The sequence below is a fragment of the Carcharodon carcharias genome, chromosome 11 (genome assembly GCF_017639515.1).
Source record: "Carcharodon carcharias isolate sCarCar2 chromosome 11, sCarCar2.pri, whole genome shotgun sequence".
Lineage (NCBI taxonomy): Eukaryota > Metazoa > Chordata > Chondrichthyes > Lamniformes > Lamnidae > Carcharodon > Carcharodon carcharias.
The window spans coordinates 92,006,670-92,022,142 of NC_054477.1; the positions used below are offsets into that span (position 1 = coordinate 92,006,670).

Sequence of the window (15,473 nt, forward strand, 5' to 3'; positions counted from 1 at the left end):
GCGTTAATACCCTCTGTGAGAATACTCCTGTCATGGAGATGCAACGGAGGCCCTAATAGTCGCTCGATCGCAGGAGGATCATAACAACAGGCAGTGAGGATACTCCATACATCTTCACATGGCCTCTGAGAATGTCTGACTCCTGTCTAGCCAAGAGCAGTTCACTTGCACTCTGTGATCGGGGCCATCTCAGAGACACAGCATGAAACTTTAGACACATCTGATGCTGTGTCCGCCTTCAGCACCTCAGCCCTTCGGGAGCTGGTGCACAGCATCACTGGTCACAGATGCTGGTGTGATAGAGGCCAGCCCCACCTTAAAGGGGCTGTGTGAGATCACACAGGGAGTATGAGAGAACTCTGTGGCTCCTGCCCACTACATTCTGGCAGTAATGACCAGCACTGCCAAGGTGCAGGCACCAGTAATGTTTCCAGAGAGTGAGAGGCCAGACCATCACTGTGGTCTGAAGGCTGCACAGAGCACAGGGAAGAGGCCCTGGACTAAGACACCTGCCTTTATCTTGTGCAGAAAGGTTTCACATCTGAGTGACAAGAACACTGCTCATCAGAAGAAGGAGCTGTAAGCAGGGAGACATTCTTGGGAGTTTATTGACAATAGTGAACAGTATGTACAAGTGAGTAACAGCCGTGGCCAGGCTGTGCAGCTCGATGTCACTTGATTTGATCCGAGTTGAGTGGAATGCCTGATGTGGTGGCTGTGGCGAAGGACGGTGCGTCCCACAAAGCATCGAAACAGTCACTGATTAAAGTCACCAAGAAGCCGCCTAAGAAGCGGAGAAAATCTCACAAGTATTCTATTCACGGGTACAGGGTGCTGACTCAGGTCCACCCTTCCACCAGGATCTCATCCAAGGCCATGAGTGTTATGAATTCCTTCGTTGTTGACATTTTCGAGTGCATCACCTCCGAGGCTTCACACCTCATTCACTACAACAAGTGCCACACCATCTTGGCCAGGGAGATCTGGAACGCCGTCCGCCTCATGCTGCCAGGGGAATTGGCCAAATATGCCATCTCCGAAGGCACCAAAGCGGTCACCAAGTACACCAACTCAGTTTAGGTAGACAATTCTAAAGATCAATCTCCCAATCGCTCTCAGCTGTGGCTTGGTTGGAGTTGCTGCTGCAGCTGGGAGTGTGGAGAAATGGGTGTGCTGCTGGCTGCTGCTACATTTCCAGTGTGGTTGCTCCTGCTATTGCTGTAGTAAATTTCAGCTTTTGCTGCTGCCTGAAGAGCTGTAAGTGGCCTGTAAGCTGAGGCTTGAAGGCCCATTGAAGACCTGGGCTGCCTATTGTGGTGCTGCTGCCCGCTCCAAACACCTGTGGGAGGGGAGGCCTACAGCTCAAGGCCTGAGGCTTTCAGGCCTACATCAAAGAAAGAGGAAGGAGAGGAGCAGACCAGGAGGGAGAAAAACTTTCCATCATTGGCATCCAGAGGTGTGCGCATAGAGACTTAAGGGGGGGTGGGGGGTTGTATTGGACTGTGCTGCAATAGGGGAGGGAGAAGTGGAGGTGTGGGTGTTGGACTGCAATTTACACTGTTTTCATTGGTATCCACCCCAACCCTCCTCTTCCCATTTTCGAAGTCCAGGCTGGCTGGGGCTGCGTGGTGAAGATTGTCTGTACCAGCTTCTGTTTGCCAGGGAGTCCTGGCTGCCTGGTGAAGACGGCGCCCTCCCCTATCGGAATAGCAACCCCACCCCTCCCCACCTTTGGCACACATCCACCCTGTCCTTCTTGACCTCCTCCTGTGCCCTCCTCTCTCTCTGCTTCTCTCTCTTTTGAACACCTGGCAGGGGAGGTCATTTATCTCCCCCTGCTTTCCTGTCACTAACATCTTTTTCCCGGGGTGGGTGTGGCTTGACTGCCTCAAGGCAGCATCATTGTCACCGGTGGCGGGGCCTTCCAAAGCCACCTAAGCAGGGGCAGTGGCCTCCTCAGCTCCTGTTGCTGCTCCTGCTGCCCCGTCACCTTTCCGGCTGCTGAGTAAACAACTCAGGGTGAAAAGCTACACCCATCCCGACATGACCATCGGGGCGTGTGTCAGGGCAATGGCTAGAGTTGTTGGCCCCTTGGCCATCATCACAGCCTCGAAAATGTACAGCAAAGCCGTAATTTTCTTGAGGACCGACCAGGCGGTGCACCTGGCCCTGGAAATGGGGCTCACTGTGGGTGGGACCTTTCTGGCGATGGATCCTTTGGGGGCCACCGCCCAGAGGATCATCATTTCCAATGTCCCGCCCTTTATCCCCAGTGAGCTCTTCCTCCCCCACTTACATCAACTGAGGGAGGTCAGGTCCGGGGTTGTGCCGATCCCGTTCGGCCTCAAGGATGCGGCCCTCCGCCACATGTACTCCTTCCGGCACCAGGTTTTCGTCTGCCTGGCCCGGAAGGAGGGGGGGCTTTAACATAGAGCTCCAGGGGGCTGCCCACCAGGTCTTCTGAACTGCAGATGGCGTGTGGTGCCATGCCCGCAAGGACATGTGGGGAAGAGCTGCCCCACCAACCAAGACTGCCAGCACCATCCAGGCGGCCACGGCTGGCACCGCCGCTCCTCCCCCCTCCACCGCTCCATCTTCCTCCCCGCAAGGGGAGGTGCCGCTGGCAGCCATCACATCTCAGCTGCAGGTGAGGCAGGGGGAGAGACCCTGTGCTGGAAGATGGCGCAGACGAAGACCCACCACCTGGGGACGGCTCCCAAGACTCCCCAGACCACCCAAACCCACCCTGAACACCAGATCCCTGATGACACTCGCTCGGGGGAACAAAAATCATCCAGCCCCGGCGTCGCAAATGCGCGAGCTCCCAAGCCCGTGTGCGCCTCAGCACCATGTGCTGTGCCTGGCATTGTCCCCATGCGGGTTCCTGGGTCTGGCGGCAGTGGGCATGCAAGACCGAGCATGTGGTGTTATTAAACAGGGTAGACCTACTTAAACCCCAGAGGGCAGAGCATCGGGAGGGCAGCGCGAGGCAGTGGAGGCCTCACAGATGGACTCTCCCCAGCCTAACCCGGAAGAGACGATACCCCTCCAATCTGTGAGGTTGGATGTGTCCCCTCCCCCGGTGATGAGGTGGCGGGTGTCTCCACCCCTTAAGTCCTCGCTCTGCCCCCTGGGTGTAGCCCAAATCCCTGCTACCCCTGCTATCCCGCAGGACCTCTCAGGGGTCAGTGAGGGTACCGGCCTTGCAGTGGTGCCCCACCCCAACCCTCCTTGAACCCCTGAGATGCCATCTGGCTGGCCAGGGGACTGCAGCAGTCCCTTCTTGGCCACGATAATTGAGTCATTCAGCGACAGTGCCGTGGAGGGCCTCCCTGCTTTGCCTCAGCCTTAGGCACCGACGCTAATGTTCCAGGCCCAGAACTCTTTCCGGATTTGCCTGGTGACCCGGTGCCTGAGGAGGAACGGGTCTCCAAGCCACTGCCACCCTTTGACTCTAAATAAAAGAAGGAGAGGACTTTTTTAAGCCTTCCTCTCCTTCAGGAGCCTGGCGAGAAATGTATGGACCCTCCACCGGGCGTTCCTGTCCAACTCACAGACCTTTAGGGCCTCACGGGTGGACCAGAAAACCAGCGGAAACAAATGCAACTGGTCCATGGCCAATTGGACCCTGACTCGGCGACCATGATTACTCGCTTAAAAGCCCTGGAATTCCCATGGGGAGGATGAGGGGAGAGTCGGTGGGGGGCACAGGGAATCCACCACCTCACCCGACAACGACTCTAAGTTGTCCCCGTGCTCACCACTGAAACTCCACCCTCCTCCAGGTCGTCACCTCCAGCTTCCAACCCCTCCCTCATTTTGAGTAAGGGGGCTGGTTTGGAGCTGCCAGTCGGCTCCACCTCCACCTCCCCAATTGCGATACTCTCCCCCAGGACCCCCGTGTAGTTGTGCCCCAGGACGTCCCAGATGCCCTGAAGAACTCCACGGTCAGCCCGTCCAGCACCGGGGATTTGCCCCTAGAGAGGCTGTCGAGGGCGCCCGTCAATTCCCCCAGACTTAAAGGGGAGTCAAGCTTTCCAGCACCCTCCAGACCACCGCCCCCCAAGCCAGGTTGGTGACATTGCTACCAGCTTACGGCCAGAGTGGGGGTACTGCACATCCCAGCAGGCCTCCATGGCCTCCAGTAGTCGCTCGAGGGGCCTGTCATTGAAGTGGGAGGCTGCAGTCTTTTTGTCTTTGCGGGTATCCTGATACATATCTCCCAGACAGTGGTGGTGAGCTGATGGCGATGAGCACTTTGCTGGCGGCCACCTTTTAAAGATGGTGGATGGGGTGATGCAACAGCGGGGTGATGGTGAGTGGGCTAATGAGAGCCCATCCACTGTAGAAATAGCGTGTTTTGCGGGAGTGAATATATGTTGGGGTGGGCTCGAGAAGATACGGCGTGAAAGCCCGCCATTTTCATCAGCGGGTAGGACTCCATTTTACCTGCCTGCTACCGTTCTTAGTGCAATTCTGGGAAAATTCAGCCCTATGTATGTATAGATAATGCATTTGTATCATCAACCCTACAAGTTACTTCAGGATCCTGCAATTTTTCATCCTCTACACACTTTTGTCAAGGACAATTAGTGATGAGGAGACTTGAATCTGCTTATGAATTGTAAGTAGTGCACATGGAAGAGCATTTCAAAGTTCATTGTCATTCATTAATTCTATTGAATGACTTCAGAGAAAGCAATTTCAGTTTGAATTACAGCTGGCATGCTAATAACTGTGAAACATGATGTAGTGTGACGACATTTGACCATTATAAATTATTTCACACTAATTTTCAGTTGGATTTATTATTTTTAAGCAACATTAAAATAAATTCAGTAGTCTTTATGTCTGCATATTCCAATGCAATGCATCAATGATAAAATAACATTTCTTAATGTGGTCAACAACAATAATTGTAATTAATTAACTGAACAAATCAGAAATGGAGGACTTTAACCTGGCAAGTTACTGTTGCTTTAACAGCATCAATGGGTCTGGAGGACAGGAAGCCCAGAATTTATTATCAGTTAATAATATTTTGGAAGAAGTTTGTGGCCAGCACTTTCATAATTATGACAGTGGAATAAATCCCTTAAACACAACAGGGAGAGGTGAAACAGTTAAATGCAATTTGCAACAACTGTAGAGCCCATTAATTTCAGTTGGCAACTGGAAGAGGACTCCAGGGACTAAAAGGGCTTTTTGCATTCTTTAAGAAAACGAGTAAAACTTTGTAGATTGAAATTAGTGACGGGAATGTCAGTAGCACTTGTGCAAGTCTCCATTACAAATCAAATTGTGCATGGTACTGAAAGTACTCTTAAGATCCAAACTGCAAAATTCCATCTGGTGTTAGCTGGGTAATAAGATTGGCAACAGTTTGAATATCACAGAATCACAGAATCACACAGTGCAGAAGAGGCCCTTCAGCCCATCGAGCAATTGTCCCATATGCCTTTTTCACCACCCCACTAACATGCCCCTTCACCTTCAGGGATCTATGGACAAACACGCCAAGGTCCCTTTGTTCCTCAGAACTTCCTAGTGTCATGCCATTCATTGAATACTTCCTTGTCAAATTACTCCTTCCAAAGTGTATCACCTCACACTTCTCAGAGTTAAGTTCCATCTGCCACTTATCTGCCCATTTGACCATCCCATCTATATCTTCCTGTAGACCAAGACAGTCGTTCTAACTGTTAACCACCCCCAATCCGTGTGTCATCCACAAATGTCATCCATGTATCATCAGAAATTATATATTGGTGGACCAAATACCCTGTCTTCCCAAAAGAAGGAATGTAAATAATTCAATATTTGATATTTCTGAAGCCCTATCTCATCAGCCTGAAAAATGTTAGCTTAATGTTGTGGTAGCTTTTTGCCAAGAGAGAATGTCAAATTAGCAGCTGAGTGAGCATTTATGAAACTATTCAAATGTATGGTGGAAGAGTTTAATTCTCCTCATTGAAGCAGACTTGGAGAGAATACATTTTGTGAAAAATTATCCAACTTATGTCTTATTTAAACCACCACTGAAAAACAAACAGCCAAGAAAACTCGCATGCACCAGAGATGTGCCCACTGTGGATAAAGGAAAATATAATTGCGATCAGTAAATTGTAAATCTCATAGAAAATTGGAAAGACTTGTTAATAAAAGTCAGTAATACATATATAATTGCATTTTGTAATTGTACATGAATGGCCTTGATAATAATGCATTGCATGGCATAACACACCTATTGTTATAAACCAGCAGGTCCCTGAATTTATTGTGAGAGATCCATTGATACACAAAAAAAAGCCTCTGGATTATAAGAATGGTTTATGATGATAAGGGAAAATGAATATGGTGTAATAATTTGAGGGCTTCTTGAAGACAAGATAATGAAATGTTCTGTCAAAATAAATACTCATTAAATACAATAGAGCAGATAAAGAGGCTTCCAAAGAATGAAGTTTGAAAGAAACACTTATATTGTTATATGCTATTTACTGTCTTTGAAAGATAACCAGGAGTGGGCTGGAATTTGCACCATTGTAATGACGTACTAATTATTGAACATACATTATTGAAATATAAGGAAATAGAGTAAGTTTACTAGTTATGTTGTAATAGAATTTATCCCACTCTCGCCGATGAATGAAAGTTACCGTAGTCCCAACAGGCCATAGGCGACTCTCTCATTAGAGAGAGACAACTGGTGGTGAGTTTAATCTGAGGATCACCACACCTCAGGCCAAGGGTGAGGCTGAAAAGGCAGGGCCTTCATAAATGACCTCAACCAATACAGGAATTGAACCCATGCGATTGGCACCACTCTGCATCACAAACCAGCTGTCCAGCCAACTGAGCTCCATAAAAGTTTGTTTTCATCACTCATCCCTTCATTAACATTAATAGCAATTTCCAATTTTCTGGATTTACCAATAGGAAGAAGTACTACTCATTGATTGTGCTCATGCCAATTGAGGAGACTGCACATGATCTTAGTGCTGGAGAAGCAGTCATAATGCCTTTGGGCAGAATCTTCCATTCCCATCAGCAGTGGGAATCGTGGCGGGTGGGGTAGCAAGATTTGGTGGGAGACCAAAAATCAGTTTCCCGATGCCGGGAAATTAGTTTGGAATCACGTTCTCCCGACTTTCATGGCAGCTTAAAGGCGGGTCGAGTGTTCCGCTGAGCTATGATGGGAGCCCCATTTGCATCACATGAATGTTCATCAAAAAGGCCAACAGACTGGAATTTGGTTTCCCCTTCAAATTAATCACCCTGGCAGCGGCAATTTAGAATGTTCACTTTCTCGGCTGTACATAACTGGTGTATACCTGGTAGACTTCTTCTTGGACTTTGAGGTCAGTGAACGCTGCTTTCACCTTCCTTTCACACTGTCACTGAGAGATATCAGCTGCCAGTAGCAGAAGCTGCACCAAGGTCCACCAAGTCGTGGAGAGGCAAGGGTCTCGGATGAAAGTAAGAATCTAGTGGTCAGGTGATAGACTGGCGAAGTGTGTAAGAGCTGTAGGATCGTGGCAACTCCAATGAGAAGTTCAAATCACCAGTCCTCATTGCTCGTCCAATCACAGTGCCTCAGTGAGGCTCTTGTCCATTGTAACAAGCAACCGTAGTTTATGCACAGTCACTTTGTTATAATGTAATCAACTGACATATTTTGTTCTTCCCTCAGAAGCATCATCCTCACGATGCCTGACAGACCCGAGGACCCTTCCTTGGCACCCAGGGATGAGACACGTACAGATGTACCCACATTACACCATCTCTCCAAACCAATCACCAGTGCAGATATGGACACATCAGTGGACAACAGCACGTCAGATCAATTAGTAGTGCACAGTGGTGAGGGCACATCACACTCACTTGAGGAACTGGCAGAGGCAGAGACTGCCCAGGGTACCGTCAGTCAGACAATCGCTGGAGACCAGGAGTCATGCTGAATCCGAGGCAGATGATGAGCCTCTGGAGTCACCCATCAGGCAGCAGATGGTGATGTCCAGTGGGAGGGATTGGCAGAGATCCCTGGGGGTCGCATTCTATGTCATCTGTCATGGAGGAGTCCATGCAGAAAGTTGACCCGGAACTCTGAGCTCATAGCCTCTTCCATTGACAGAGAGGGATGACTCTCAGGGACAGGTAGCTCCAGGAACATAACAAGAGGTTTCTGGGGCTGTGCTAAGATCTGCAAGGCCACACACTGTCAGTGACCTCAGTAGGTCACTGCCAGTCTGAGAGATGGATGAGGCACCTATTCACTCTGCTAGATGCCTGTCCAACAATGGTGAGCAGGGAGGTTCAAACCAAAACAAAAACAGAATTACCTGGAAAAACTCAGCAGGTCTGGCAGCATCAGCTGAGAAGAAGAGAGTTGACGTTTCGAGTCCTCATGACCCTTCAACAGAACTAAGAACCAAACTCACTCTGGCGGATGAGCTGCATGTCGCATCTGCGGGCTTCTTTCAGGGTGCTTCAGGTGATGGCAGCAACTCCTCTGCCCCTCTGCCAGTGCCCATAGCATCTAATAAGGCCGCGATGAAGTGCCCAGCCATAGAACTGGGCACTCACTCCCAGGTGGCACCTACACAGACTCCGCCTGCCAGAGGATGTCTGCTAAGGCCATCAAGGCTGGCAGGACATCACAGTCAGCAGGCTGCCTCCAATGCCACTGGGTGAGGGCAGGGAGCAGGAGCTATAACAAGACGCAGCACTCGCAAGCGGAAGTTTAAGGCACTACAAACACAAGAGGGGTTGTCATGAGTGATATTACTTCAGTTTAAACAAGTTCTATATTCAAACTGTGTAAACATGACCACCATTTAAAAATGTCATTATGGATCATGGCCTGAATGTGCTTCATGTTTGTCATAGGTGTTGGGCATGGAAGTGGCTTGTGACAAGTGGGAAGGGCCACTTTATTTCAGAGCTAGTTAGTTGCCTTAGGGATCACAGGATGGCCTCATCAGGAACATTCAGTAAGGAGGCATCATCCTTGCCCTCACTTTCAAGCTAAGCATTGGATGCCTAGCTGAATGAACGGAGAATCAAAGCCTCCCTGGCCTCCCTCCCTCCCACAAAGTTCTTCATTTCTGCAACCACATCCTCACCCTGGGCCTCCTCCAGATCCTCATCAGACCCATCAGTTGTGTCATCCTCTGTGGCCTGGGGAGCTGCCTTGCCGTCTTCATTCTCCAAAAGACCTCCCCTTGACAGAACTAAATTGTGCAGAATGTAGTACTCAATGACAATACGCGAGACGCACTCCAGAGGATATTGCAGTGCACGACTGATCAGTCTAGGCAGCTGAATCTCATCTTCAGCAGCCCAATGGTCTTCTCAATCCCCTTGTGGAGGCACGACTCCTATTGCACCTTTCCTCCGCTTATGTTCTTGGCTGCCGGAGTGGCGCGATGAGCCAAGGGATAACCTTTGTCACCCAGGAGCCAAGCATCCAACCGAGCTGGAGCGATGAAGAGCCTTGGCACCTGGGAGTGTCGCAGGATGTTGGCATCATGGGAGCTGCCAGGGTATCTCGCACAGACTTACAGAATCTGAGGGCAGAATCACCCCAGATTTGCACAAAGTGCGGTAACGGGCGGGAAAAAGGATGTTTTACCCGTTGGCTGCAATGGCGACTTTTCACCAAGTATCATTTCGATCCCGCCTCATTAATCATGCATTGCTGGAAAATATGCTTCACTTCACTGCTTCTTTCACCAGTTGTCATTTTTAAAGTGCAGCCATGCACACACCTCTCAGTGCTTCCAGACCAGGACTGCTGCAAAGAATACGTAGCCCCAAAAGGCAAGAAAACTGCAGCCCCCCCGGTTTAGTGGTGAGCCCCTCAAGCACCTTTTGGAGGCCCGCTGTGATGTCCTCCAATCCCCCTGGCCTGGCCGCAGGAGGGGCAGCAATATTACCACTCCAGCTTGATAGGCAATGGCAGTGGTGATCAGTGCCAATGCTGCGCAGAAGAGGTTGGCCATGCAATGCAGGTAGAGGATGAATGATCTCATCCATGCCACCAGGGTAAGGAAACCATCTCATCACTCAAAACTCACACACTCAAGCCCATCACACATTCACTAGCATCTCACTCACTGCCAGCTCAAGGGATATCACGACTCACTCTCTCACACACACCCTCATATCTCCATCTAGCTTCATCTCCTCTGGAGACTGCTGCCTGAGCCCTCATATTTGAAGCCACTTGCACCGATCAACCACACACACACCCTAGGATAACCCCCTTCCTCAGTACAGCCCTCACCCTGCAGCCTCTTCCCTTGCCTGAGGCCACTTCTCCCTCTTCCCCAAGCAAGCCCTAGCTCTACAGCTGTTAAAAAGCCAGCCCCACTTTATGGCTGACCTGGTAGGTGGAGGCCTGCCAGTGAGCCCCCTAAAAATGATACGGTGCTGTCTGCAAAGCCTGGTTCTGATGACTGCAAGTGCTGCTTGAAGAAAAGTAGGCAAACAAACCTCAAAATCCTGAGCAAAGTGCAGGTCGCCAGGTGCACATCGCTTATGTACAGTTGTGAAACACATCAATGTATTCAGATGATCCAGTGTGGGGGGATGATTCCAGTGAGCTGGGCTTAAAATGATATGCATTGTATTGCAACGAGGTTCAATGTCGTGAAACCGATTTTTGGCCTTCTTGCCATGTTGTCCGCTCACGCCACCAAATACGCCCGGTGCCAGCAGGCACCGAAAATTCCACCCTGAGTCTTATGGTCATAGAGTATCTAAATGTTCATGGAATGGAAGCTCTTTCTGTTCATGAAGGCACTCGGCTCAACCCCTGGCACTTTGATGACCACATGAGTACAGTCGATGGCACCCTGGGTGCGCGGGAACCTTGCAATTGCTGCAAAGCCTCTGGCTCACTCAGCCTGGCTGGCTTCATTGGTTTGGAAATGAATGGATGTCATGACCATCTGGAGAGAGGGTCAGTGACCAGCTTGATGCAACTGTGGAGTATACTATACCTATTTGCTGCAATGCACTGTCTCATGCACTGAAGGGTGCACTTGGCAGAAAGCCTCCAAGAAAGTTGGAGAGGCAAAAGAGTTCTTAAAAAAAAACCTAGCAACGCAAAGCATCCAGCAGAATACACAGAAAAGGCTATGAACTGTCGGAATCAAACCAGCAGCAAAGCTTTACTTAAACTCCTAACTACTCACACTGCCAGGGTTCCAGTCCCCTTTCACCCCAGCCTGGAATGAGAAATCCATCAAATCAGAATGGCCACCTGCCCATATTTCCCAGGTGATGACTGCAAAATCGTGCAGGCAACATAAAATTCAAGACGATTAGCTTTTTTAATGGGTTTAATTGCTCGTTTAATTGTCGGTGGGGATGCTTCTACATGGCGCGAGGGCCTGATGATGTCTGAACACTTGCCTGATGTGTTCTCGTATGATTTTGCGCTTGTTCAGACTGGTCGAGCATCCACACCTGCAATGTAAAATTCTGACCACTGCGCCCAGCATATGGTGAAGAGGACTATCAAGGTGCATCAAGCACTCTTCCAGTATCTGGACAGGCCAGAGGTTTTTTAAGTTATGCCCTTGATAATGTGGTGAAAATTGTAGTGGTCTGCTGTGTACTGCAAAACTTTCCCTTCCAAAAAAAGGCTTACACTGGACTTGGCAGGCAAGATGTTCATGGAACAGGATGATGCTGACTCGAATGTCCTTGGTTTCAGGAGAAATGCTGTCTCTGTGGAAGGCCCAATGGCAGTAGTCAGGATGGACAGAGCAGCAGATGGATGAGATATTTGTACAGTGCTAAGCCACCCACCACCACTCACCACTTCCCCTGCCCTTGCTCCTCACTCCACCAGCTAAATGGAGCAGTATCAGTAAGTCTGGCATAATCTTGTCATGGGTTGGTTCCAGAGGGAAAAGAAAGAAAGACAGGAAAGATTGAAACAGATAGTTGAAGTTTAATGTTCAGTGTAACAGTGCAATAGCATACAGCCAACAAACAATAACAGTGCAACAGCGATGAGAACAAAAAGGGACTAAGCTTTCATTACGAAAGCTGAACAGGAGATAACTACTGAAAATTGAGCTACCTTTAATCTGACAGACACTGAGGGCGAGGCCCATACTGGTGCATTATCGGGCAGCAGTGCAGCAGGTACAACACAGAAGGTGGCCAAAGACAAAAAGACCAATATGGTAACATTGCATCGAGGTAGTCAGTTTGAAATTTTAAAAGTTACAGTTATTAACACTTTAGGCAGAAGTATTTTGCCAGTAATAATTAAGTGTCCTGCAATAAACATCTCTATGTCGCTGCCTGTAAACTAAGCAGCAGCAGTAGAAACACTGTGATGAGGTAGTCAATTCAAAAGTAGTTCAAAACAGCCACTTCTATTTATATAGCACCTGTAACATCTTAAAACATCCCAAGGTGCTTCATAGGAATGTAATAAAGCAAAATTTGATACTGAGCCAATTAGGAGATATTAGGGCAGGTGACCAAAAACTTGGTAACAGAGGTAGGTTTAAAGGAGGAAAGAGAGTTAGAGAGGCTGAGAGGTTAGGGATAGTATTCCAGAGCTTAGGGCTGAGTAGCTGAAGCCTTGGCACCAATGGTGAAGCAATTAAACTCAGGGATATTCAAAGAGGCAGATATTTGGGAATGTTATGGGACTAGAGGAGATTATAGAGATGAGGAGGGGTGTGGCCTTGTAGGGAGCTGAATAGATAGATGAGAATTTTAAAATCAAGCCATTGCTTGACCAGGAACCAATGTAGGTCATAGAACACAGGGTAATGGGTAAATGGGGTGTTGTGCAAGTATGTACATGAATACACTTTTAAAAATAGTGTCGGCTGAACACTGGTTAGTAATGCTAATTTAAAGTTATAAGTGTTGATTGAGATGAACAATTATTTATGGAAAGTAAGGATTCCTGAACTGCCATGGCAATGTCAAGGTCAATTTTGCATGATTGCAAGTTTTGTATTAATTAATGGTAAATTAGACACAGGCTTGGCTTGTAAACTCAAGCCCACTGGGATCTGGATTGACTTACCAAACTAATCCCTCATAGGACATTTTTATTTATAAGGGCAAACATACGAATTAGGAGCAGGAGGAGGCCACTCAGCCCCTTGAGCCTGCTCCGCTATTCAATAAGATCATGGCTGATCGGAATGTAATCTCAACCCCACATTCCTGCCTATCCCCAATAGCCTTTTTACCCTTTCTAGATTTCAGCTAGAATCTTTCTAGCTGTACCTTAAAAATATTCAAACACTCGGCTTCCATTGCCTTTTGAAGAAGAGTTCCAAAGACTCTCAAACCCTCAGAGAAAAAATTTCTCCTCATCTTTGCCTTAAATGAGCAACGCCTTATTTTTAAACATTGACCACTGCTTCTAGATTCTCCCACAAGAGGAAACACCCTCTCCACATCCACTCTGTCAAGATCCCTCAGGATCTTAAAGGTTTCAATTAAGTCACCTCTTACTCTTCTAAATTCCAGTGGATACTAGCCTAACCTGTCCAGCCTTTCTCCATAAGACAACCCATCATTCCTGGTATTAGTCTAGTAAACCTTCCTTGGAATGCTTCTAATAAATTTACACCTTTCTTTAAATAAGGAGACCAGGACTGTACACAATACTCAAGATGTCTCTCCAATGTCCTGTACAACTGAATCATAACCTCCCTTATTCTGTAATCAATTCCCCTCACAATAGCTGATCACATTCTATTAGCTTTCCTAATTACCTGCTGTAGCTGCACACTAACCTTTTGTGATTCATGTGCTAGGACACCCAGATCCCTCTGAATCTTAGAGCTCTGTAATCTCTCACCATTTAGATAATCTTTTGATATTATTCATTTATGGGATGTGGGGATCACTGGCTAGGCTAGCATTTATTGCTCATCCCTAGATGCCATTGAGAAGGTGGTGGCGATGAGCTGCCTTCTTAAACAACTGCAGTCCCTGTGGTGTAGGTACACTCATAATGCTGTTAGGGAGGGAGTTCCAGGATTTTGACCCATTGACAGTGAAGGAATAGCAATATATTTCCAAGTCAGGATGGTGAATGGCTTGGAGGCGAACTTCCAGGTGGTGGTGTTCCCATGTGTCTGCTGCCCTTGCCCTCCTACATGGTAGCAGTCACAGGTTTGGAAGGTGCTGTCTAAGGAAGCTTGGTGAGTTTCTGCAGTGCATTTTGTAGTTGCACACATGGCTGCCATTGTGTGTCGATGGTGGAGGGAGTGAATGTTTGTGGATTGGATGCCAATCAAGAGGACTGCTTAATTGAACAGAAACAGGATACTTTGTTCCATCTTTCTGGGAAGATTTGAATATACATCCCCAAAGAATTAATGGCATTATGAAAAGGAATATGTTTTGAAATATTACATTTGTTAAATGTTATCAAATGATTTTTGTATGAACTGAAACATGAGTAATTTTGGCCTCAATCATATTGCTTTAGGATAACTCTTCCTATCAATAGTTCTTGTTCCTGTGAAATTAAGCACAGTTATGTTCAATTGATTGACATGAACAGCAGCCAATCAGAATGCAAAACTGAAACAGAAAGAAGCCGCAACAGTCTCATTCTGTGTGCACGTGAGACAGAGGGTTTATTTTAGCTGCCAGCAGTTTTCTGACAATCATAAAAGTCATTTAGTTTCCATTTGCTTAAGCAGCATGGGTTTATAGCATTTTTTCTGGTTGTTATTACCTTGTCCACTTTCAGCCCAGAACAGGTAGGAAATAAGTGGCTGTTAGCCTTGTAGAAATCTGGCCATGTCTGCCTATTGATTTACAAGTGGATGTGGGCAGGACAGACTCACAAGAGGGAGTGGAGTCCGAGGCATAGAAGGCCTCAACTTTTCTTGTCGGCTTTTGAGGAACACTCCTGCTTTTCCTGGTTCCCAAAGGAAAGTTTAAAAAAATGCTTAAAAAGCCTTTTCACAGCCCAGTTCTCATCTGCTTTGTTTCAGCCTGGAAGGAAAGCCGCAGTGGTTTCCTCGTTCTACCCAGATTGGCTCATGGGGCCCCAATTAACATATTTAATTAAGGTCTTGGCAGTTCAGGTTGGTGACCTTGTTGCCTACTCAGAAGAGGAGGTACAAATTGAGCATGGCTACCCATTTGGTTTCCACCAGGCAGGGAGGGTTAAAATCACCCCCCTGTTTTTGAAGTTTAGATTGGAAATGGCAATCAATGAATACTCCAACTAGAGTTAGGAAGGTGGTGATAATTCAGGAATCCCACAAGTATCTCTATTGGGCAAATGGACTGCAGCTGAGCTGATTGAGTGAAGACTTGGAGTTTGGTGAGGGGGGAGTTTGGTGAAGTGGGGGAGGACATGTTTGTTTCCTTTTTCTATCTGTCTCACCCCATAGAAATTGATTCTTGCTCTACTACTGTTTGGTGAGTATTTGGTAAGTGGTTAACTTCCATTATATCCC

General features: G+C 47.7%; 1 protein-coding gene across 1 annotated transcript; it reads left to right on the top strand.

Annotated features, from left to right (window-relative positions):
• The first annotated feature begins 699 nt into the window (after positions 1–699).
• On the top strand, positions 700–1,080 carry LOC121283902 (histone H2B 5-like). The gene is made up of 2 exons (XM_041198705.1): positions 700–831; positions 916–1,080. Exons 1-2 carry the CDS (start codon positions 700–702, stop codon positions 1,078–1,080), a joined length of 297 nt encoding a protein of 98 aa, XP_041054639.1.
• Positions 1,081–15,473: the final 14,393 nt, after the last annotated feature.

Bases quoted from the DNA above. Each gene is read 5' to 3' on its own strand.
- LOC121283902 (XM_041198705.1), top strand. From the start codon at position 700: ATGCCTGATGTGGTGGCTGTGGCGAAGGACGGTGCGTCCCACAAAGCA. The intron at 832-915 runs GTGCTGACTCAG...GACATTTTCGAG, and splicing joins ATTCTATTCACGGGTACAGG to TGCATCACCTCCGAGGCTTC.